The sequence below is a fragment of the Pomacea canaliculata genome, linkage group LG8 (assembly GCF_003073045.1).
Source record: "Pomacea canaliculata isolate SZHN2017 linkage group LG8, ASM307304v1, whole genome shotgun sequence".
Taxonomy (NCBI): Eukaryota; Metazoa; Mollusca; class Gastropoda; order Architaenioglossa; family Ampullariidae; genus Pomacea; species Pomacea canaliculata.
Window position 1 is genome coordinate 2338492 of NC_037597.1, and position 25362 is coordinate 2363853.

General features: G+C 39.6%; 2 protein-coding genes across 13 annotated transcripts in view; one reads left to right on the forward strand and one right to left on the reverse strand.

Moving 5' to 3' along the window:
* The first annotated feature begins 1711 nt into the window (after nucleotides 1-1711).
* On the forward strand, nucleotides 1712-9869 carry LOC112570857 (actophorin-like). Of its 3 annotated transcripts, XM_025249527.1 has the most exons (5): nucleotides 1712-1945; nucleotides 2366-2494; nucleotides 3230-3362; nucleotides 5629-5758; nucleotides 6646-9869. In XM_025249527.1, the coding sequence occupies exons 2-5, from the start codon at nucleotides 2492-2494 to the stop codon at nucleotides 6806-6808; spliced, it is 429 nt and encodes a 142-aa protein (XP_025105312.1). In that variant the 5' UTR covers nucleotides 1712-1945; nucleotides 2366-2491; the 3' UTR covers nucleotides 6809-9869. The 3 variants fall into 3 exon arrangements, with proteins under 3 accessions (XP_025105312.1, XP_025105313.1, XP_025105311.1); XM_025249528.1 differs by lacking the exon at nucleotides 1712-1945 and having other exon boundaries at nucleotides 2239-2494; XM_025249526.1 differs by lacking the exons at nucleotides 1712-1945; nucleotides 2366-2494 and adding an exon at nucleotides 2632-3005.
* Nucleotides 9870-10527: 658 nt separating this feature from the next.
* The window catches only part of LOC112569989 (ryanodine receptor-like), a 108871-nt gene continuing 94036 nt past the window's right edge, over nucleotides 10528-25362 (reverse strand). For all 10 annotated transcript variants that reach the window (XM_025248125.1, XM_025248124.1, XM_025248122.1 and 7 more), the window contains 17 exons: nucleotides 23544-23744; nucleotides 22879-23103; nucleotides 22555-22678; nucleotides 21851-21942; nucleotides 21262-21355; nucleotides 20741-20827; nucleotides 19941-20144; nucleotides 18865-19038; nucleotides 17835-17953; nucleotides 17534-17594; nucleotides 17050-17196; nucleotides 16177-16308; nucleotides 15834-15882; nucleotides 14931-15038; nucleotides 14101-14165; nucleotides 13806-13906; nucleotides 10528-13482 (listed from right to left, as the gene is read on the reverse strand). In XM_025248125.1, coding sequence (XP_025103910.1) covers nucleotides 13332-13482; nucleotides 13806-13906; nucleotides 14101-14165; nucleotides 14931-15038; nucleotides 15834-15882; nucleotides 16177-16308; nucleotides 17050-17196; nucleotides 17534-17594; nucleotides 17835-17953; nucleotides 18865-19038; nucleotides 19941-20144; nucleotides 20741-20827; nucleotides 21262-21355; nucleotides 21851-21942; nucleotides 22555-22678; nucleotides 22879-23103; nucleotides 23544-23744 — 2134 coding nt within the window. In that variant the 3' untranslated portion in view covers nucleotides 10528-13331. The remainder of the gene's footprint in view (nucleotides 13483-13805; nucleotides 13907-14100; nucleotides 14166-14930; nucleotides 15039-15833; nucleotides 15883-16176; nucleotides 16309-17049; nucleotides 17197-17533; nucleotides 17595-17834; nucleotides 17954-18864; nucleotides 19039-19940; nucleotides 20145-20740; nucleotides 20828-21261; nucleotides 21356-21850; nucleotides 21943-22554; nucleotides 22679-22878; nucleotides 23104-23543; nucleotides 23745-25362) is intronic.

The following is a 25362-nucleotide window of genomic DNA, read 5'->3' on the forward strand; positions in this document are numbered from 1 at the left end:
ATTCATTAAGGTGACCAGACGTTTTGGGGGCGAAAGCGGGACACATGCCTATGATGGTGTCGTCATCGTCAAAGAACGAGTGATTTTTACAACTGGGACATTTGATGGACTTGCCAGAAAGCAGGACATTGGGCGTCCCGCCCGACATCAAAAGCGGGACTGTCCTGCCTAAAGCGGGACGTCTGGTCACCTTACATTCATGCAACATATGTTGCAGTATATGTTGCAGTGTATACTTTGTTTACATGTGATCATAACAGATTTATGTCATGACAGCAAACTGTTGATCCAGCCTTTACTGTTGTACTGTTGTCGATAATTGAAACCTTTCTTTTGAAACCCATGTCAACTATTAAAAAACTGGTATTAACTCAGATTAGTCAGATATGAATTTTTAAATACTAAAATAATCAGAGATTGTCATTTGAGTTGTAAGACGGATAAAATCAGGCTGACTACTGAGGTATTAGTCAACAAAACATGAATTGTGGCTTAAGAAGGTGTTGCTGATAAACAGATTTGAAATATATATGCTGTGAAGATATTATCAACAGATATTGAATTAACTGTATACCATTGAGACATTCCTTAAAGCCAGATGCAAATGTCTGATTACTGAGGTTTTGAATGAAAGTAAACTTTTGACACTTGAAAATTTTATAAATATGTTATTAAAAACCTTTGGCCAATGGAGATTGCTGCCAATAACCAGGCTTCCTTGCTGTGTGACAAAAGGTGATCAAAATATTTTTGTCTTACTGTGCAAGATTTATCCATAATAAAATTATCTTTCGTGCATGAACCTTTTTGTCAAATTTATATCCATCCTATTTTATTTAAAACAAGAGAGTTGAAGACATGCAGTAGCCTTAAAATATTACTGATATGAAACCACAGTCATGCTATTTGTTGTCATTGAGACTCAGAAGATTCCCACAAGAATATGAATAAACCAGTTTCACTTATTTGAGAATTCCATAACAGAATGATCACAATGACATGTGGTCATCTTCTGTCAATGTATATACACTGTAGTTGGCTGCTGCAAATAAAATGACCATCATTTTCTCTTCTAATAAAACCTCTTCTCAAGGAGCGCCAAAACTGGTGAAGTCTGACAAAAGGTTTGTTTTCCTGTACATCATACAGCCTACCGCAAACCCATTATCTCCCAAATTATTTTAGGGTAATTTTTTTCTGTTGTTAAAGTTGTGTTATTCAGAGTCCCCGAAACAACCAAAAAACAATGTTTAGTATTGTTTTGTGGTTGTGTTTGTTTTTGTTTTTTTTTGGAGGGGGTTTGTAGACACAACCTGACCTCTAAACATGAGACTGGGAGGACATGATAAAAGAAAAAGTATACAGCTGCCCTGTAAGGAGGACACTGCATGGTAGATAACGGGTACCATAGGTTTCAAAATTGTGCAAGATGTACAAGTGTTTCTAGCACAGCTTCACCTCTTAACTCCCAACACATGGATATTGTGACGTTTTGTCAGAACAACGAAACACAGGTACATAAACTACATATATATCATTCATACAGCTGCCCCCTCACCCCCAAACTCAGCTTTCGTCTCAAGCAGGACTCGCCGTCGGCACGAGCCGGTGAGCACAGCTTTTTTAATTGTCTCTCCCCCGACCTGCCTATGCCGCACGAGCTTAGGTATGCAAGGCTCAGGTAAGTTGAAATCCTCCAGCTGGAGGAAGGGAGGGAGGAAGTGAGGCATACTCAGGCTGGCATGGCTCCGACTCGGTCTGAAGCCGGCAGTGGCGGTGAGGATGATGCAAAGACCGCGAGCTTTGCCTGACAACCTCACGCGAGAGCACAACGTGAGTCACAAAATGAACATCTCACCGCCGGCACGCATCAAACGCCATTTTGCCAGACAGGTGCACCTTTCTGTAAGGCTATCGATTCCAACAATAGGCGGTGGAACTACAGGTGGGCTTTAGTTTCTTGTGTCAGAAAAGCAAAAAGGTCCTTCAACCTTTTATATATACACACGCACTTATAACGTCTAACCGACATCCAAACACGTAATTAATACTTATGTTTATTAAAGAAATAACCTCGAGAATAATCCAACAGCGCTAAATATCGGTGACGGAGTTTTCCCCAGGCTTACTTGTAGACGGGTGGATCTGTTTGCCATATAAGGCCCACCCGCCTCTTCGTCTTCAGCCCTACTGCATCTTCACGTCTTGTTCTAGTGCGCAAAGAAAAATAGTGCCGGGACTTTGAGCAATTAGGACTTGCAGAAAACGTTTTATTTCGTTTTATATAATATGTTGATAATTATCACATAAATAAGTGAAACTTTATGTTAGAACTTTGATGCAATTCGTATATTTATATTTTTAGAATCCGCCGTCGTAAAAATATCCTTCCACTGAGGGCGGGTACGCTCCCCCTCCCCTCCTCACGGAGCGCAGAGCTGGAAGATAATAGAGAGAGGATTGCACGTACAGAGCCTACAGAAACAGGAATATGGTAAGTCTGAACTGACTGCTCTTTATTTGTTTTATGTCACGTATTCTGTGGTTTTCAATATGGAAATACAGCAACATTCGAGGACTTGGTCATAACTTTGAATAGATATATACATTTAGTCAGTAGGGGATGGTGGTAGTATGTAAACTATTCCAAAACCGCTTAAACGTCTTCAAGAATGTCTGCCGGAGTATGATGTAACATGCAGCGAGTCTGTGTAACTGCGCAGATGCTGGCTGTAAGCTGAAGCACGTGCGTTCCTGTCACTAAACAGGTCACCAAACTATATACGCGCAATATTCAGAGACTGAATGATGGTCAGTCGCGACCTGCCCTCAGTGGAAGGCCTTGTTACACCCATGGCCGCTGGGGGGAAGCCCACTTTAGACAGACGCACACAAAGGGCCTCTCGGCCCAAACCGGTGAAGGGCTTCAGTACAGGACCCATAAGGTGGACTGCTCTGCATGACAGATGATACTTGCTTATACATGTGGCTACCTTGACAGAATGGTATCGAGTTTTGACACGTGTGTGTGCGCGCACGTGTGTGGGTGGGTGCAGTGCATGGGCAGGCGTGTACTCATAGACATGTTCTTGGATGCACCCTGCTGTGTGTGTGTTTGAAGGTGGTAGGTGCATGGATAGAGAAATAGATTGAGCTTATTTTTACTCAGTAAAAATGAGCCTTAGCCCTTTTTTCTTTTGTTGTCTGCATGATGATGTCTGTCTTGCAGGCTTCCGGCGTGGGAGTACAGGATGAGTGCTTACGTGTATACGACGAGGTCAAGCTAGGTCACCGTTGGCTCTACGTCATTTTCCGGGTGTCAGAGAGCTTGCAGATTGTTGTGGAAGAAAAGGGAGGCCATGGTAGGGTAACACCTATTGTTCTTCTTTTAACTTGCAAACTGAATAGTGTACTGAGTTGACAAATCACTTACAGAGTAGCTGTGTGTTAGTCGCACACTGATGTAGACCAAAAAAAAAAAAAACTGGACTACCCTTTTATCTTTCTGTCTACAAATGAAACGTCAACAAATGCTATCCATGCCATGCTCACGCTAGTCGGTGGGTGGGCCAGTGACTGATCAACCTGGTTCTAATTAAATGAAACTGATACATTTGGTACTTTCCCCTGGTGGACAATGGGCTTTTGATCACCCTCTCTGATGTGAGAGCAATACATTATCATTTCTCTGACCAGTCCAGCTGACTAATAAACAGTGAAATTGCCCATCCCATTGACAAACTCAGCCCATGCATTTTCACAAGCGTCAAAAATATGTGGAAACTCATTTTTTACACCTGCTAAAGGTTTTGTTGGTCACAGTACTGCAGGCACTAATGTTGGCATCTTCCTGTTTTATTCATGAAGGCACATGAACATTTACAGAGACATCAACATTGTCTCACATCTACACACATTATTCACGCACATGTATACTCACTAAAGTGGCCAGAGAGAGCCAAGCAAGAACAGTGATGCACCAGGGAGGTGACTGCTATCAGTAGAGGTACCAATGATGTCTAGGGCAGAGGGACCCATCATGAGGGTTACATGTGACAGTTCAACAGAGGGTTAGGGTTAGAAGAAATAGTGTTTCTGCCCCCCCCTGTCACCTGTGAGGTGTTGCAAGAGTTAGTCACTGGACAGGAAGGTGTAGTCTTCCTCTCTGTTGCACTGGTTAATTGATGATTGAAGGGTGCTAGTTGTGTGCGTGTCCAATGACATCCCTCGTTGTCTCGTGTGTGAATGTATAAAGTTTAAATGAGTTGAAGTAAGCAAATAAAAACTTGCCAGGGCACTTCTCGGTATTTCCTCAATGTGAATGTAGCACTTGGTGAACAGTTCTTCGAGATGGAGTTGGCATGTCTTCAGCTTTCTTTAGCTTTCTTTCAATGCCAAGGGTCTTTTTGCAAGACTGAGACTTGAACCAAGAGGAATAAGATGCAGGAGAAAGAATGCTTTGGTTAGAGAACCTTTACACAAAGAGTTGGATGCTGTAAAAACTCTTAAGTACAGTGCAACCAGAACTTGGGCCACCTGGGAGCGTTAAAAGTTTGATGCCAAGCCCGGCAGGAGAAGTTGCCATTCTCAAGGGAGAAGAGAGCATCTGTGTATTTGCCTGCACTCCAAAACACCAGTGTTGGGAGGATTATGATGTAATTGTTTGGCAGCTGTATGTGGCTTTGTTTATCCTGGTGCATACCACAGTGTGCTGTAGAGCAGTGCAGTTGGGTGAACAATTGTAGAAGAAGGCACTTAAGGTCCTAGACAGTGATCCATATCCATGTCTCCAGTGAGTGGTTGTTGCTCCAAATGTTGTTGGTGGACCAGGTCGGCAACTTGACTATGGACAATCAGCTGTCATTGAACATTGCCATAACATGTGAAAATAATATTGTCATGTGAACATTGTACTGCCATGTGAACATCATAGCATGTGAACATTGCACATGACATTCCCCTGCAGGACAATGTTAATGTGCGTGGTTGCTGTCAGAATTACACCTTAACTGTCCCCGCCCCCTATGTGCCTTTATAGTTTCCTGGGGCCAAAGTCTCACATTTGATGAGAAGTTAGGAAGATTGTAGCAGTGCCACTCCAGCAAAGCCTTATAATCAACACATTTTTAGGATGTAGCTGAAATAGAAAGATGCAGTACAGTTAACAGAGGGTTTAGTCATTTTTAAACTTCTGTGTGGCTTTAAAACAGTTCTTAAGTTAAAAAAAAAAAAAAACCCAGGAAAAATGCCTTTACTGGTAACATTTTTAGAAACTTTTATCGATCCACAGAGTTATGTCATCAAGAACCTTCTAACCAAGCCTAAACAGGTCTGTCAGGGGAGAGGCCAGACTAAAATGTTGTAGCCTAAAACTGTTACAGAAACCACAACAGTAAGAAGCCCTATGCTCCTCAAGGAGTAACAAGAATAAACTAACTAAACTTTGGCAATTGAAAGGACTTTGTGCGCATGTGTGTGTGGTGGTGGTGGGGAGATGCTATGAAGCTTTTACCTTAAAACAATTGTCAGCCTGTTGTAAAGATCTTGTAAAATTATGTTTGCTGTTGTCTGAAACAATGAAAGTCCTCCCACTAGTTGGAGTACTTACTGGAATATGTTCATCTTCAGACAGGACATACGACGACTTTGTTGCCAGGTTGAAAGAGGCAGAAAGAAAACGGCAATGTCGATATGGAATATTTGATGTGCGCTTCATCCAGAATGATGTTCCACAGGAAAAACTTGCCTTCTTTCTGTGGTATGTAATATTAAATGTGGATGGCATGTGCTTAGGATATATTATTTAGTAGCAATTGTCATTTCTGTATTAGATGTTTGCTGTGGTATATCATGTCTTGTGTATGTTAAGGCCTAGTAATTATATGTCACATCTGCAGTCTGTGCATATGGTTCATTACTGCTATTGCATGCCATGGGGGCTAAGAAAGGTCGTGATGAGACCGTGGGAGAAGGTGAATGGTTCTGGAATGTTCGACAGGGATAGAATAAGTAGTGTAGCTTTACAGTTGAGGGATGCTTTTTGATTTTGGAAGTGAGAGTGGAGAGACGGCAGGCCAGCCACCGAGTGAGACTCCGTAATCTACGGTTATGCAGTGATTTCCATCTTTGTTGTTTTCTTGTACGACTATAGCCCACCCTTACGTAGCCATAAGGGACTGACATGTTGGTTACAGCAGATATGAAAGAAATCTCACGAATGCTGCAAGAATAGTCTAATTAATATTCTTATTGTCACAGACTTTTTCTGCTTGTGTAGTAAAGTGCCAGTTCAGACTTTTATTCTGTCTTACCTTCATTCTCTGTGAATTTTGCATGTGAATGGGGAAAGAGGTGTACACATGTCATTACTTTACATTTCATAGACAAAATCGATTCCTGATGATTGTTAATTATCAGTAATAAGTTACAGTCAGTAGCTGCATTGTGAGATTTAAACTGACCAGCTCACAATGCTTGAGGCACATTTTCACTGTCGTGATGTAATCATGATGTATAGGTTAAGGTCAATACCTATGTCATGCTTGTAGTTTAAATAGGTCACAATAGCTTCTTTTTCTCAACCAGCAGTTTCTAATGAAAATTTTACATTATTTCTAAATCAAGGGTTTGTTTCTTGTGTTGCAGGTCCCCTGAAACTGCAACCATTAAACAGAAGATGCTCTACTCCTCCAGCAAGCAGGCATTGCGAAACCAGATGCGTGGAATTCATGCCGAGATCCAGTGTAACGATGATGCTGACCTTGCTATGTCCAACGTTCTTGAAAGGTGCATGCGCAAGTACACATGACCCAGGTCACATGCTGGTCTGCACAACATAGGAAGGATACAGAGTTTTAGACCACGTTGTTCACTCGTCCATAATTTACCTGCAGGTGAGGGCCACAGGCCACTAGGTACAGAATGCACCAATAGTGACTGTAGCCATATACCAGAAGTTTGGCATCAGCCAAGGTCACCCAGCTTCGTGCATAAAACTGCTTTAATTACAAGACTTTGAAGATGTGTACACAGCTGTTTTCTTCAAAATATGGAGTTAACAGAGATGGTGGTTAAATTGATGCAGGGTGGTGCTGTGGTGGTGACATTTGTGATACTGCATCCATCGTTGTGATACCCTGTTGTTACACATGCTGCTGCAATTGTTTCGATAGGATCTCTTACATTTGATATAAACCTGTATTACATGGGATGGAAACCTGGGGTACATGGGATGCATTGCTCTACACTGTACTGATCCTCCCTTAAAAACCACTTTATGGTGGTCAGTAATCTCACTATTGTGTGTAATTAAGGCATTGTTATTTCTGGGTTGGGGGACACTTGCAGATTTCTAGAAATAATAGACATGAAAGTTGGTAAGAAAGCACCTTGGAGAGAAATTACACAAGTAAAGAAATAAAAGTTGCCAGTACAAGATTTAAAAATAAAAAAAGTTTTTCTTCATTTTCTGCATTTGATTTGAGTAAAATATTGAAGCAAAATAGGAAATGAGATTAGGAAGTAGATCAGTTAAGAAAATCAGCATTTTTCCATTAAGCTTGTGGACATGGATGTTGTGCTAATAGCTTGCACTAGTCACGTGAAGTTGCTGCTGGCATACTGCATGTAGAGACATACATCTATGAACTTGACGTCAACAGCTAAGGAAGGAGTTTCTCCATTGCTAGCAGTAGGTACAACATTTGTAAGGTAAACTTGCCACATTTAAAACTTCCATACTCTGGCTGCTGTATGATATTCTCTCTCACATTGCATCAGGATTTCTCACTGGAAATTGTCTTGCAGTCTTCTTCACTTTTGGATATGCAATAATTTTTCATGATTTTAAAGTAATCCAGTGCAAAATATGTGCAAAGCTAACTTATCCAGTCAAGGACATATAAGGGAAGGAACTTCACTCCCTATACTATATTGCTTTGCTGTAAGAAACAGCAGTGATGACGTTGACTCGTTTGCATGTCAATTAGACAGATATCGCAGAACATCACATGTATATCTAAGGTCGTCTAGAGTTTGTGTCTATTGAAAGCTCCACCTAAAGATTCCAGGCAAGAATGGGATGAAAGGGATGGCAAATGGTGAAATTGCTGTCTTCCGTTTAAAGATGTGGGTATGGGCGTAATGTTCTTTTTGTAACACAGAAAAGAAAAGCATTTTGTTTCAACTATCCCCATATTAGTCTGTCAATGATCTTGTAGAATCATCCGGCTTGTATTGTGAACAAATTTTCAGGGTGAATTCCCTTGCAGTATTACGATGCATTCTTGAAGCTTTTTGCTTTTGTACCTGGGCATAACCTTTGGGTCTTAACTGCCATAGTCAAGCTGATGCCTACCCACTCCAGATGTGATACTGGTAGTCCGAATGCAGTTGTAGAGCGTTTGGATAAGCTATGTCAAGAAATGAAGATGGTCTGTGTAATGCTAAGCTTCTTGGTGTAGCTTGTGATGAGAGCATAAAGCCAAGTTTGTGAGGATAGTTTGTGATAAGACTGTAAAACCAAGTTTGTACGCATAGTTTGTGATGAGAATGTAAAGCTATGTTTGTCTGTAGTTTGTGACGGGTTGTGTCATGCTAGGTTTGTTGGTGTAGCTTGTGGTTGACAGCATAGATTGGTTCGTAAGCTTTTGTGTAGTCAAACATTTGACACTGTAACAAAAATAAAAATAGTGTCATCTTGTGCATGCCATTCCCAGAATGCATTCCACTGATTGTTTCTCTGTTCCCTTTGTACCACAGAATATGGTGCTGAATGTTAGTTCAAAGCTTTGATAGAATGTGCTTCTGAAGGCCTCAAGCTTGATGTATTGACTATACATAACTTGCGCAATATATAATACATGGAATATATATACACAGTAAAACCTCGATTATCTGGTCTTTCATTAACTGGGCATTTGGTTATCTGAGATCGCCTAAAAAAACAAACAAAAGGAACTAAAAACTGCTAGACATCACGAGACCATCAAGAGTTTCGACTACAGGAGCGTACACTGTGTGTGTCACAGCTTAAGTTTTCTTTGTCACTGCCTTTCTGAGAATTATTCTGAAAGGATTGAAAGTATTGCATCTGTGCAGTCAGGCGATCCCCTGCTGTGAAAAACCATCAGACTTCATCCAATACAGAGGACACTCGGAGCACTCCCTCTCCTTTTGCCAAATTCTGACAACTGCTCTCATTTAATAAGTTTTTACATTTGTCTTCTGCTTGAACGCTTTTCTTGGACAAGATTGTGTATCACTGTCCGTGAAGCGATGCCTTGTTCTGAGCTGGCATTCACACCTGGAGGTTAGAAAGTGACTTCTTGTAAGTTTGGGCCAAAATGTCAGGGTCTGGTATCAGGGGTGAGAAGAAAAAAAGCTGTTTTGTCAATTGCTACGAAGCTACAAATCGTTGAACGTGCCAAAAATGGGGAATCAGTTTCTAATCTTTCATCGGAAATCAAACTGCATGATATTGCACCTATTCGAGTGTTTGTAAATTTTTAGAATTATTTTAGATTGTTCGTGATTTTTGATTATCTGGATGATGGGCGCCAGTCATTAAACCGGATAATTGAGGTTTTACTGCGTATATATATATATGCTTTTTTTGGCAACCTAGGTTTAAATTAAGGAGGACAAAGGGTTTTAGATTAAATGATTACAAGATTAATGATTAGTGCAAGCAGTAATTTTGCTACAAGAATGCAGTTTAATAAGAGCCTTATTTACAAGTAGTTTTCTGTGAGCTAATGCATTATTTGCTGTCAGTCTGTGTTGCTTGAATTTTTTTTAAATCTCCCAGCTTGCTAAATTCTGGCATGCTATTGCAGAATCCATGAAATACAGTAAAATTTGTCAATGAACAATGTGTTGTGCGAGGTGTGAGAAAGGAAAGAGTTGTCGAAATGGGAAAGGTTTTTGCTCTTAACACCAGTAAAGCATGAGAAAGTGTAAGACATCAAGCAGTGGTGATGGTGAAGGAAGAAAGGGAAATGACAAGAACAGGTGTGTAGACGACCTGACCTTCAATCCTCCCAGGGTTTTGCTGACAAACATGGGATTTAATCTTTCAGTCCTATTTTGAAACACAGATCATGCCAACTTCTTGAATGGCGAGAGATGAGCTTGTAAATAAAAAAAGTTTAGTCCTTGTTACTCCTCGAGGAGCATAGGACAGTAAAAAGCTGCCAACAGAGGGGCAGGTAATTACCATGTGATGTTCCAGATGGTGGATCAAAATGGTGAATGAATATTGTTTTGGAATAACAATGTCAAACAAAGTCGGGAAGAAATGGAACTGATGTGTCTTCTAGGAGTAGTCTAAATGTTAAGCTAATGCTTTGCTGTAACACAAAAAAACGCAGGTGAAATGAGCACCTATGTTGAAGGGCAAGAGTTACCTTGTCATTGATATTCCTTAGAGCAAGTGTCAAAATACTTTTGAAAAGTTTGTGAGTATTGTGATGGACCAGAGTAGCTAGTGTTCCATCTGTCTCGCACACACATAGTCTCACTCTTACACACGTTTTATGCCATGGTTCATTTAATAGTCCTTTAAACTAGACACACACTGAGGGATAAATTCTAGGAGCTAGAAAAAAATTGAAGCAAGCAAATTACCAGAACCAAAGAAAACCAAACGGATTTTGTAAACAATATCAAAAATTTGTAGGAAGACTCCCTGAAAGTGGAGATAGAACCTGGACCATGGAGTTACATAGGGACCCTGTAAATAGTACATAACCTTGTGGGAACATTCCCAAAACAGCCAGAATCTAGGGTGTAAAGCTGGCAGATGAGTACCCTGTATTATAGTTATCATACCTTGTATTAAGCTACTAAATAATATATTAATGGACTCATCCTGGAAAAACAGTGGAAACCTGCAAGCATATGGGGTCACCAACCCTTCACAAGGTCAACCTGCACATTGAAACACTTGCCAAGTGCAAAACCTGTCAATGTTATCAAAGAGCGGCCATTTACAAAAACGCAGAAGACAACTGTCACAAATTATTGCACAAAAGTAAATAAAATGTTATCTTAAAATCTATAACATGCTAACCAAAAATTAGATGCCAAAAACAGCACAAGGTTATAAAAAGTGTAGCTTTCAAATTGCACAAGCCCAGCGTCTGAAATCCATGACGCACTTCTCAACAGGTGGGGCAGGAAGTTATAAATAATACCTTGTTTTCCTTCAGCATAATAAATTGCACTCTACAGAGGTACCAAACAATAAGATTTTGAGTTGACTAGAGAAATCTGGATGTCAATTAGGAAGAAAACAAATAAAAAAAGTTAATGGGAATATGTTTTCAGCACAGGTTGAAAACTTTCTGTCATGCAAGCACACCACACATCTAATGTATGCAAATAAGGACGGTCTACCCATCATTTACACTCTTCTAGCTATGAATGTCATATGTAGGGGACTCGGGATTTCATTACAGTGACTTGTTATGAGGCTGGTTATAACACAACCCACCTGCATCAGCATAAAGGTGCAGGTTGCCCAGATCTCTAGTCTGTTGATATCTATAGCTACCTTTGCCTTAGTCTATGTAAACAGATCATACGAAGTCCCATCAGGTTCTCAGCACAAATAGTTATGACCTCCTCTAGCCAGCACAGCAGTCACTTGAAGTGTTAGCCTCTCTCATTCAATTCTCTGCTCTTCAAGCATTAAATATTACTTAGTCATAAATATATCCCAATGCTCCTTTGCTTGGCATTTCTGATATCGACATAAAATACCTACTTCAATGCACAAATTTGCAAACATTTTTAACATAATCATTTTAACATACTTCTGTATAGCAGAAAATCAATTGAAGGAGGGGAATTATGCACAGATGATCATGAAAAATTGGTGCAGTGGAATAAATAGTGTTAAATGTACAAAATGTTTTAACCAAAATGTACAAGGACCAACACTAGTGATAAGCACACGTTTACTTACACTTGTAGTTCCTCTACAGCTTGCATTTATTGTCTGCCTGTTGTCATGTGATAAATTAGTACAGGAAAAAAACCCTGATCAATAACAAACACTCCTAAAGTAGAATTAATATTTCAACATGATCATTTCTTTGAAATATGTAAAAATACTGATGTCGGTGCTGTTTAACAGAGAAGTTCTCAAATTATCTTGAAATCGGAGTCTCTAATATGCAAAGGTGATAAAGATATCTATGATTTGTGCGAATGTATTGGAGTTCAAATAGGATAAGGACGACAAAAATCAAAACTTCTTTTTTCTAGTAATAAACTCAAGATGCCATAATAAACATACAGGTGCAAAATCTTTCATGATATATTACTGAGGAAAAAGTGCTGACGATAAGAGGACATGATGAACATGCCAGTGTAGTATAAAGTACACGTTAAGATCCAATTCAGCATGCTGCACATATTTCTTGTCAGTCTCTCAGGGTCCATACAAGCAGCCACATGATCGTAAACTTACACCCGAGTCATGTGTGTACCATGTCTGTAGTGATGGGAGGTTAATTCACAACAAGTAAGTGCATACATCTCTATGCCTTGTAGGCCACTACAGACCTGCTGCAGTTGGCAAAAGAACCACATCTGCTTGTCTTGCCTAAACCCCAACAACCATGATTGCTGTCCTATACACTACAATCTGAATGACATGCTAACAATCACAAGGAGTGTCAGAAAAACACATTGGTAACAACCAACAATCCTGTTGGAAAAATTCTGTAGAGGCAGCACTGCTGAAGTTGTCCAATGACTTCCCAAATCATGGAGACATCAGCACACAAGCAAATATGCATGTATTCATTCACATGCACAACAAGCACACACATACTGCAGAATGCATCAACATACAGATGCACTGCATGAATTGTTAAGACACAATCTTTCCTGTGCCATTTAGTACAGAAACAGTTCACCCTACTGATATTCTGGCTGTGTGAGGTTAGCGGGTAGGGGGAAAGATATGGGCACACAGGACAAACCAAACTGTCATCCACGTTGTCTTGAAAAATAGAAGCCCCTGTAGTGGTGAAAGAGAAGTGCACCTCTAGAGTTGTTCACCATACAGGCCAATTAGTCCACCAACCACGACTGTGCTGCTGCTGGTACAGAAGGTGCAAATGCCAGACATAATATGGCACCAAGTCTGCATACAGTCGAGGTGGCAGTGGGCGGAAGATCAGCAGTTTATTGAACACCTGAAGAACTGACATATGCCATGCCCAACATGCTTGTCTGTCCTTGAGGACACAGGCACCCCTCTGTCACACTAACATTCAGCATCTGGCAAAGCACATGATCAGCCAACAAACAACAGCTCTCTATCCTGATGGCTCGGTCTCATGTTGCTTGATGAAACAATCACCGACAGGGAAGAAGTCCCAGCAGCGTTGTGAGTACAGCTTGTAGACATAGGTTTCCTGGCCAGTGTACTCAGTCTCTGGCTTGTTAATCAGGTGCATGATAAAGAACCTACACAAAAGACCAATTTTATAATCACATAAGATGCCTGATTGTAGAGCCTAAAAGAAACCCATCAATCTTATCACACAATCAGATCTATGATGCGTAAAGCATGCAACAGAATCATACATTTAACTGAATATATATCCCAAGCAAGTTCTTAAATGAACGCATCACTCTGTTTATGTAAACAGCTCAAATGAAAGTTTCTTTTTATACACGTGCAAAATCTTTGTCTTTCACTTGTCATCTTATCCCACTTCCAACTTATAAACAAAAGTGCACACTAGTACATTCCAGAAAAGACATGTAGGAAAAACCAGCACACTCACATGTAGTTGGCAAAGTTGTGTTCATTCATCACATGTTTCTCAAAGCCATGTGGAACTTTGTCAAAATACTCCTTGCCAATGCCACAAATGAAACATTTGGACTGTTAAAAAACAAAGCACAATCATTTTTATGATGCAACACAACCAAAAGTATGATCAACTATATTCTTAACAACTGTCTTCTTCCATACCTGTACCTTTTAGGCACACTGCAGTCAAAGTATCATCAAATAAGGCATAGCATATGATGATGATGAATACAAAAAAGACCAGGGGCTGAATTTTGAACTCTGACCTCCATGTCCTCCTTGACTTGCTCAAGCTGGTCTCTCAGCTCACCAAAGGCATCGATGATCAAACCTGTGTTTATAAGGTAAATGTGAAAAAAATTGAGAACAGCAGCCCTGTTCACTTTATAAACAGATCTTCTAAACCCGCCTCAAAGGGAAGATACCCATGGTTATAAATTCCTATGAAACTGATAGAAGGGACAAGGACTATCCCACTACCACATAACTGTGTGTTTCACTGCAATTCAATATACATCAGATAGTGTTCTACACAGCCTATATTCAGCTGACCATCATCCACTATGGGGACTCTGCTATGGTACTTTGAGGCCTCTGTAAACCTTTATGAAATCAAACCAAAAACTACACCCGAATTATTTCTTGCCTCAAAGGGTCCTGCCACTAAAACGCAAGACTAAGATGCCCCCTAGACTTTCTACACTTTCTACCAACCTCAAACAATGCTTCCATATCTAGAATCAACTTATTCAAGATGAAAATATTCATAACTCCAACAACGGAAATACTGACATCAATCTATATCAAAACCTTTGATCATTGCAGAGACTTTCCATCCAACCTAAACACCCATTGCTAACAATGAAAACTACACATGAATCATATGTTACTTATTCACTAGTCAAAAATCCCTGTCAAATTAAACAGCCCTGGTCTTTGTACATATTCTAATTTCATTGCCTTTGCTTGATAGTTAAGTAGTGTTTCAGTTTCCTTTCCTTAGATTGAGGGCTAGATGTGAAAATGCGTAACTTTTGCTGTTCTGTTACTCTTATAAATAAAGATTTTCATCTGTCATATATATATATTTACTTACCCTGAATAATGGCAAGGAGAATGACAATGACGAAAAAGAAGAAAGTAATATCGAAAAGGATGCGATATGCTTCATAGTTGTCCCCATCTGCAGGCTCAATCTCATCGCCTGATAAAAATAATATGTTAAAAGTGTTAATTATATCTCATTATTATTATAACATCAAAAACACCCCTTCACAGATAAATCACTGATAAGGTGTCACAGACCTATGTACTGCGAACATGAAAATGAAAGTAGCTAATGTAAATAGGTCATAGTTTTTTTCCCTTATGATTATGTCATAATCAAAGACAAGGATGACCTAAAAAGTAAACCTGGGTAGGAGGGAAAAAAACAGAAATGGGAGAAAGGAGATGGATGATAAAAGGAGACGAAAGTGTGCAGACAGAAGAAGAGAGCAAATCAGAAGCAACTGTGTGGTTTTCACCCGACTTTTCAACTGCCGCGTGAACCGATTATGTGGATTCCATTGGATACCAGACTACTGTGTGCTGTTTTTCATTTTCTATACAATGTATCCAAGGTGGCTGTGAGGACCTTGATGGATTTTTTAACTCTATGTATGACAGCTAGTTTTTTTTAATCTATATGTTAATATCTCATGCTCAGGTGTTCATATGCTGATATATTTCTGCTCTGTGCTATTTAGGCGGCCACAATCCCTAGGACTTTGAATGGTGCATGAGTGTTAATATATTACGTCTTGGGCCTAGAAATTATATATATCTTTCCTCTCCAGTGTACTGCCACAAAGTGTGCATTATGGAAAAAGCATGAAATCATTATGCAAATAAGGTATTTACTTTTAACAACTCTTTCTCATATATATTCAGTAAACCGATTACACTTAAAAACAAAATGCATGAAGGATCTATGACTAACGTTCTACTAAAGACTTACCTATCCCTCCACCAGCTCTGACTCCTGTGTGCAGGTGATAGACAAAACACTGCAAGCAAACACAAGACACTTGTCACTTACGTTTATCATAGTGATATCAAATTACAGCTACTGTATAAGTGTGTTTCATGTGCTTGTGATGTATACAAGCATAAGGAGGATATTTATGAAGACTGTGAAAGGTCAGCACAAGTCAAACATGAAATTAAACTTAAAATTACTTATATGTTTATAAACTATAGCACTGGCACTAGCCCTGATTTCATTGAAATTCATATTCTCTGTTTACTTGCCACATCTTATCCCATTTGCTAGTACAGACAAAAGAACAAAATCCACTCACAGTGGCCATGTCATGACACTTGTAGTCCACCTGTCCATCTTCTTCTTTGACATAAAACTTGCGGAAAAAGTTGAAGGCCACAACGGTGTAGATGTAAACCACCACACATGTCAACATCACTGTCAGGACCAGCTGTCAAAATACCAGTTACAAAAAGAGAATATTTAAAAATCATAGAAATCTACATAAAACTAATCAATTAATAAAATTTGTTATGATCTTTGTCATTACCAGTACCACCATCCTCTCCAAAACAGCGCTGGGCTTCTTGGAAAATTTCATACGAGAGCAGTTATATGTAAGAATGAATGTTCTTCATTCTCATTGTCACTTTTAGTATTCCTGTGACACATTGGTATTTTACATCGCCAGCAACTAAGGCTATATTATGGTAATGCAACCAGCCTTGTAAACAGATGCCACATGCAGAGAAAGAACAGACAAGACCGCCCTTTTTATGGTAGGCATCAAATGCATACAACACACACACACAGCAAACACACCCCACCTCCTCTTACACACACTAATTCAGAGAGGTAAGTGAAACTGGAGTACCAAAGAAAACCAATGGTCAGCCCTATAAACAGGCATCAGATTCAGTAAGAAGTACGTTGGAAGTAAACCTGGAACACTCAATTCTGTCATGGTGACTGGTGTTCTAGCTGCTGCAACCACCAACCACTCCACCTTATAGGCAGAATGTGTAACCTGTTTATGACTTGAATAATGGCAGAAATGTGACCTGTATTCAGCTAAAGCCACTTTTGTAACTTCGTAGGATGAAACTTACCAGCATACAAGTAACCATACTCACCCTTGCACCCAAAATAACTCGTGGGCTGAAACTGTGGCCAAGACTAAAGCAGCACTGACCTGTTTGCCATTGTGCGTGACTGACTGAAGGATGGTGCGGAGTGTCTTGAAGCCAATAGCCACGTCCAGCAAATGAGCAGCAAAGAAAAAGTAGTTGAAGTTTCCCAGGACAGAGAACAGGAAGTACCAGGCTATGTACAGGAAGGACTGTCCAGACAAACAGAGACAAAATACTTGTAGAAAACTGTCACATGTTTGCACTGTTACAGGTATTTTGAGTGTCCGAAGTTTCCATGACCAAGAAGGTTGACACAGATGTTGTGTATATGTATGTTAAATGTGATAGTAAATGTTTGTGAGAGAGGCATTAAAAAAAAGGTGTGCTCCAATGAATATGCAAGCTACAGAGATTAGTTAAAGGTGCAGCAAAATAGTAAAAATAAAGCAGGAAAATCGTGAATATGAATCGCATCCTACACAGCTTTAAGGTTCACATTATAAATTAGCTGAGCTGACAATTTCACAATAAGTGCTGCTAACTCACGTTGTCTGTAAAGATGACTCCCCATTTCCAGATCTGGTACTGGTAATCAACATTGCACAGACTGTCAGCAAAGAGTTGGAACAAGAATTTAAGCAGGGTAAAGACAATATATGAATAATCAAAAAAAAGAAAACAATATTTTTTTTCACAGAATATGAGAAGGTACTGATGTAACACAGATTTAATATGAATAGTAGCAAGTAGATTCCCCAATAGTTACAAAATGAAAATGAAATGATGCCAATGTGCTGCTGCCACAAAACAGGACAATTTTAAGTCAAAAAGCTAAGACTTTACTCACAAAGAAGGGATGAAGCGAGATTTGGATGGAGTACTCTCCACTTTAGTGGTTGGCTTGCCCATGCCTAGAAGATTGGTGATAGCTTCGAAATCATACTGTTCTGAATATCGTGCTCGTACCTTTACCAATGTGAAAACAGGAACTTGTTCAGACATAAATATAGAAACATGAATTAAATCACATATTTACTTTGCTGAACCCTGATAAAATATTCTGTTTTAAGAGTTCTTTATATGAGGTAGACGGTGGCTTAAAGTAAAGCCAAAGGCTAGTTGAGTGGTAGTGCTGATTGCCATACAAGGTTGTGTTGTCCAGATTGGATGGAGGAGGCCATGGAGAGAATGAGGGGGCCACACCCAACCTCCCTATAGCAAAATCCACACTGTCCTACAACATGACCGGGTACCCTTCACACATTAATCCTCCTGGCAAGTGTAAAGGGAGGGAGACATGTGGCAACACATGTCAGAGAGATGAGTTGGAGAACCAGTGAGAGAAAAGTACCACAGACATGTTGGAGCACTGCTAACATGTCACATCTCTGCCAGCAGCTTGGCTGAGGACCTTGTGTAAAGTATGCTTGGAATATACTGGGCTAGGAAGTAACCGTTGCTGCATGTAGTTACCAAGTGGTTTCCTTAATAAAGATACAACCAAACTTACAGCTATGCATTAAGCATTCTCTTTGTAAAGGGTGCAAGCACTTGCTGTATGGTAGGTGACCTGGTTACATAAACAGTGTTCCAAAGCTAATAATATTGCATAATAGTTCCCTCTCTTATGCATGCACACATATGCACATCAAGTGAACAGGAGGTAAGGAGGTACTGGGAAAAGGAAAAGAAGACCCATGAAGAAGACACTTTTATCCATTTGCTTCTATGACTTACATCTTTGTCTCAAGACAAAATCTTGTTTAAGACAGATTTCATTTTTTCTTGTTAGATGTTGAAGCTGATGAGCTCAGTCTAGTTACAAGATACTAGAAAAAAGGCATTTCTCTTCTAACAACTCCAAAACTAAAGAGCACCTTTTTCTTGATGAACTTGTCCCAGTAACTCTCTGGGAAGGACTGTGTACTGAGCACCAGCTTGTCCCAGTGAGCCTTGACATCATCATCACCGGGCTGCTCTACTATGTAGAGACCCTCAAACTCCAGCTTACGTGCCAGCTCTTTCTCTCGCTTGAAAATCACCAAAGGCACCTACAGACAGTAAAGGTTACAAGAAAGGCATAAAAGCACCAGAAGAAAAAAGTGGCTCTGCTGGCTTGCGTGCTTCATTTTATTATGCTGTAGATCCTTCATACAACAGACATGTATATGTACAGCCACTCAATGTTGATATAGGCCACATGCAATTCCAAACACTAAATAAAGGAATTATTATTATTACATACAAACACAAGTGCACTTGCATGCTCAAACACATACACATGGAGATATAATAAAATGTAACACCCTGGTACTGTTACCAAAGTTAGAGCTTTTTTCTTTTTTGAAGAGGGTAGTAGGTCAAATGGTTCTGTGCTGTCCTTTACCTCACCTGAACTGCTGTGTACCTAACAGCTACACTTGAACTGTCCCACTGTTACCTGCTTGGCCCATTGTTACAGCCAAAGCCACCTGACCTATTTGAAAAGGTCACAACAAGGCAGGGTAGGATGGGGGTTGTACATGCACACACTTGCAGCTGACTGATGTGCTAACTGGGTCACTGTCATTAGGGGTCATCGACAGGTTGGTAATATAAGCAGAGGGGGAGGGTAGCTTCTGGAAGGTTTGATGGGGGTGGAATAAGGAGTTTGGGTTTGGAGTTGTAAAGAGCTGCCTTGAAGAGTGACAGTGGAGAAAAGGACAAATGGGCCACAGAGCAAAGCTCTACAGTGGTGTGGCCAATTCCATCTTTGTTTTGCTTTTGTGTGACTACCTCATCTCTTCGTAGCCATCAGGGACAGCAGTGTTGGTTACAGATATTTAAAGCAGTATATTAGGCCAGTGATTAAAAAGTTCTTCTGTGCCTTAAAACTGGCCAGTATTAGAAACTTATCACGGGCTTTTAATGCACCTATATTTTCCTCCGACATAATAGATTCTACTGCATTTACCTTCAGACAGTAGTAGGCCACAAGCATAGAGAACGCTGTCAGGGAATGTAACAATGCCAAGACTCGCATGACTGGCTCTAGGTAGTAAAAGTCATCTTCTATAACCACAATTTCATTGCTTCCATCATCCTCTTCTTCTTCTGCTGTTCCGTTGAATGTAGCTGCAGCAGCATCATCATCAAGATCTCCTGACACCTTGGACACCTGGAATTGACGTCATCATCAGTGACACAAACATCCACACCATTTACACCACTACCATCATAATCAAGATCTCCTGATACTTTTGTCACCCATAACAGATTACATCATCAGCAACACAGGCCACTCTCTCCATACACAGCTGCACAAAGGTTGGTTTTACAAATACATGTCAAGACTTGGCAAATAGGGGAAAGAAAGGTTTACTTTTAATATTGAAGATGGTGTTTTGAAACTTTTGATGTTCAAATGTTACAGTATGTTAGGGATTAGATAGCGCAAATAAAGAACACTTTTTAGAATCCAAAGAGTTTGTTATTAGCAGATGTATCATCAGTTAATGAAAAGATTGGCACTGTGTCCTTTTTATGCATTTTAATTCAGAAAGTCTATATTGGAAATTAATCCATGTACTTAACTGTATTTAAGGCAATAATTGTATTGAAGCTTTTATATGAGGTAAATGTCAAACTGTGTTATTGTTTATGCTCCCTCTCTATTCCCCACCAACACTTTCACACACATATACGGTCCTAATAATCCTTCCATTTCCCACAAAGGTTCCACCTTCACTCTCTCCTGACACATACAATCCAGACCTTGTAAAATAAGAGAATCACGTTGATGAAGAAGGCAAGGGTCAAAGCCAGATATTTGAAGTTGTAGAAGTTTCTTGCAAACAGGCTCTGAAAAACATCACATACACAAGACAGAGCCTTCACTGAAAGAAGAGAACAGCTACATTTTCAAATTCTGGAGAAAAATCTGATGCTACAACATTTGCACAAAAAACAACAATTAAAAAGTTAAAACTACAGCTTTATATGACATATGAGCCATCTCATAAATCAGTTGAACAATATGGGAAAATGGTGGTACAATGTTTAAAATGCTTGTCACCAATGCAGTGTGGATCATGTTCTGGGTTGTGATCTCATCTGATGCACACTCTTACTTCTCTGCATGAGCCACTATGTCACAGGCCCTAATGCTTAGCTATGATATTCTTAGTTGCTGGCTTAGAAAAAGACTGTGATTTCCTGCATTGCCCTGCTCCTTCCAGTATATAGGATCTCATCTGTGGACATTTCAGGTATTAAACCAGAAGTACATCACTCACCAGAATGTATTTGCCATAGTCAAAACTCTGCTGATCTATGGGTGCTTCATCCTCCAGCTTGGAGCCGGCAGGCTCTTGTGTTACTTCTGGTGATCTGTGCAAGATAATAATTTAAATCTCTCACTATACTGACAAAACTAGCCACCATGACATATGCTACAAATAACTAACAGATTCTTGTTAGCAATAAAAGGCTATAAAATGTTCATTTGACTCCTAGAGTTACTCTTTTTTGTTGCTGCTGTGTTGTCTCTGTTCATGTGCAGGTGACAGTAACAGTGAGCTTCTTAAAATCCAGAGTCTTACCAGAAATTCACTTGCAAAGATTTACTCAGAGCCTGTGGCCCTCTATCGTATCATGTACATGGGACCTTCTTGGCATTTCATAATAACAAGTGCAAGATTTGTATTGCACATACTCACACTCGTAAGGAGCATAATTGTAATGCTTAAAAAAAAAAAAAAAAAAACAAGACATGGACAACATTTACAAGGAATGACAATGTTTTGCTGAACCTTATGAATGTTTTTAATATATGAATGGAGAAAAGTTACACATGTAATCCCCAGACCCAGGCTAAAGACAAACCTGAAATCTGAAGTGAATGCAGTTTGCCCATTCTTGGAAGGTGTAGCCATTACTGGGGTAGAGGGCTCTGCCATGAACACCTCATCATCAATCTGCCAAACAACATGCCAGAGTCAATTCCAAACAGCTTCTGTTGCATGCACTGCTCACTTGCATTTGTGGACATGCACACTTACACAAATGTAGCATCAACTCAACTCCTTACAATAAATAATCAAAGTACTTAAGAGGCTGAAAGTAAACATCTGAAACTACATGTAGGAGACTGAAAGTGAACATTTGTATCCAGAACTGCATTTGTCACTTGACAATAAAACATGGAGGCCTTCATGAATCAAGGCAAAACACAATTGTAAGTAAACAAAATTTTGATTCAATGCAACAATATCAATCTTTTAAAGTTTAACTGGGATTTACCATGGGCTTGCCCTTTAAAACAACAAAATCATTCTGAAACAGGATCTCTTATATTAAATTTCTCACATAATTCCTAGAGTGAAATTCTTTCACTGAGATGATGAACTCAATGCACATTATCTGAAAAAGTTGGTAATAATTTAATAATCCTTCGAGTTTGACTTCAATGGTGTGTTAAAAACTGGAAATAGGTGTAACATTCATCACAAAAACTAAGCTCTTGCCTGATGATAAAATAGTTCAGATGAAAACTGTAAAAAGGTGTCTTACTCATCACAGGCACTCACCTCACTGGTCTGACGAGAAAATAGTTGCTGAGGGCTTGCATTCACAGGTGTTGCAGGTGTTCCTGGCTGTTCAGTGGTACCACAAAACTGAACACCATTTTGCACTGGAGATGACTCTTTTAGTCTGAAGACAGCACAGCACATCAAAGCCAAGCAATAACAAAAATAATAAAAAAGTCACATTTCTTTTCAGTTTTTAAAAAGTATTTTATGTAAATTAACTGAAAGAAAACCTGTTCTCCTTCGCCAAGTTCACAGCAATAAAACCATCAACTTGTGTTAAGGTGCATCAAACAAGGCACATGCAGCATCTTAAACACTCACTTGCTATTATCTTGTGTATCTGCTGGAGGAACAGACCCGATGACTAAGGGTGACATGTCGAGTTCTGCTGGTGGTACCATGGATGTTCCATTTGCAGCTTGTGCCTGGGCCAGTGCCAAGGGACCAACAGGCAATGCTATAGGTCCCTTTGATACTGGTTCAGCTTTGGTCTCTTCCAGACTTCGGTCACCCATCATCATGTTGATGAAAAACTTCAGTAGTGTCCTGCACACAAACCTTGTCACTTTAATACTCAGATGCTTTTGATTTTTCAATCTTCAAATATGTCTATGGCCATAGGAGTCATGATGAAATTTCTACATTCCTGATGAATGAAAGAAACTTTGGCTCTACAAGACACTCCAAACCTTACAAGTTAATGTTTCCCACAATAAATTATCCCAAAACAAAACATTTATAATGAATATTTTAACAATTTCATGAAGCCAACACGATAAATTAAGGATATACACCTAATAATATTTGACCTTAAATGGACAGCGAAGGCAGGAAGGATGAAGATGACAAGAAAAAGATGATGACAAGACAGAATAACAATTGTGATAGCAAAAGGAGTCAAACAATAAAAATGGCAAAAAACCCTGCACAACCACCTTTAAAATCAACAAACAAAGTACAAAGTAGCCAGCACTAGCATAACCTACCACAGCACTCGGAAGAAGACGGTACCCATGAAGAGCATAAGGCGGAAAGCAAGCTTGAAGAATGTCAGTACCAGCTGAGGATATGTCATGGAGCGATATGAATAATAACATTTTTTCAGGTTACTCCAGGTGAACATTGAGAAGAGGCCTGCCAGGCTGTCCCGCAGGACACGGTACACCAGCGTAAGAGGTTCTAGAACACTACAATCCAGCAAACATACAAGACACATATAAGTCACATGAAATACAGTACTGCAAAGAGTGGCATTCAACTGGTATAAATGTAGGAAATTGTGCTGGTGTAAATATTATGTCAATCAGACACTTGCAGTGCAAAAAGCTTAAGACTGTTTCAATACAAACACTGCACACACTACCAACAAAAAAAAAAAGAGAAAACTTGGCAAGTGACTATATTTAACGCTACCACTTAATACAAACTTTTCAAGCTATTATAATACAAACAAGTGCCTACAGAATCAGCTAGATCCAAATACTTCTAAATGAATCTATAGTTTTCTATAAGTGTGTGTGCATATGTGTACATTAGTTTCTTCTTTGATCTAGTGGGTCTGCTCAGAATTATGTGTATGTTACACCTCCTGTTGGACCACCATCTTGCCATGGTCAGGGGGCTTGTGTGTTTTAATGACCCTCAAAACTATACCGATGGGAGCACTGGTTGCTGGCAGGGTCACCTATGTCATACAAATCAAGTGGTAGATATCAGACTAAGGGTGGTCCATCAGTCCTCACATTACAGGGGGTTGGGCAATGGATTAACTATTCATTCCTGTGAAAAAGATACAGTTATAGAAACTGAAACTAGAGACAGCCCACGAAATAGTGAAAGTGGAGAGGCAGAACAAGTAAATAGAGTTATGACGATGAGGACCAAAGCCACAAGGACATTCCCAGCCTGAGAGCTGACCTGTTCTCATCCAAAAAAACTCATTACTATTGGTTGCTGGAATGTGAGAACACTGAACCAAACAGGAAAGTTAGAACAGGCCCTCCAAGAATGTTGGAAAATCATTAATGGCAAATGGAGGCACATACTTCAAGACGTCAGAGTCAAAAGGGGGACAGACATAGGTAGTGACCATAACTTGCTCATCAATAAACTTGCTCTAAAGCTCAGCTTGATTATGCTGATTGTTATTATTATCCAGCTAACTGAAAGATGCACAGGAAAAGATCAACAATCTGACCAAAACTGCATCAAAAATAGGACTTAAAGTAAACACACGCAAAACCAAAGAAATGAGACAGAATGTCAAGTCAACAGAACCTATCTAAACTGATGACAAAGAAGTAGAGAATGTCTAAGAATCTAAATACCTTGGCAGTCTAGTAACAACAGATGGAGATACAGAAAAGGATCTGAAGAACAGACTCATCAAAGCAAATCAAGCCTTTGCCATGCTAAAAGAAATTTGGAAGTCCAAAGCTCTAAGGAGGAATACAAAATTAAAAATCTTCAGAAGTTAGTGCTGGAAGACATCAGCAAAATTCAGGCAGAAACTAGAAACCTTTTAAAGCAAATGTCTGAGGAAACTATTCAAGATATTCTGGCCTAACACAATTCCTAAGGAAGAAATCATTACAAGAACCCAGCTGCAAAAATATGACAACCATTATTCCCCCAAAAAAGACGGAAATGGATAGTGTGCAGAAGGAAACCAGCGATACCACTCAAAACCCCTTCATTGGACAGCTGATGGCAAGAAGAAGCATGGCTGGACAAAAAAGGACCAGAAACTGTCCTGGAGCAGTATGACAAAACTTGCTGCTAACAGAGAAAAATGGAGGTCTCTAG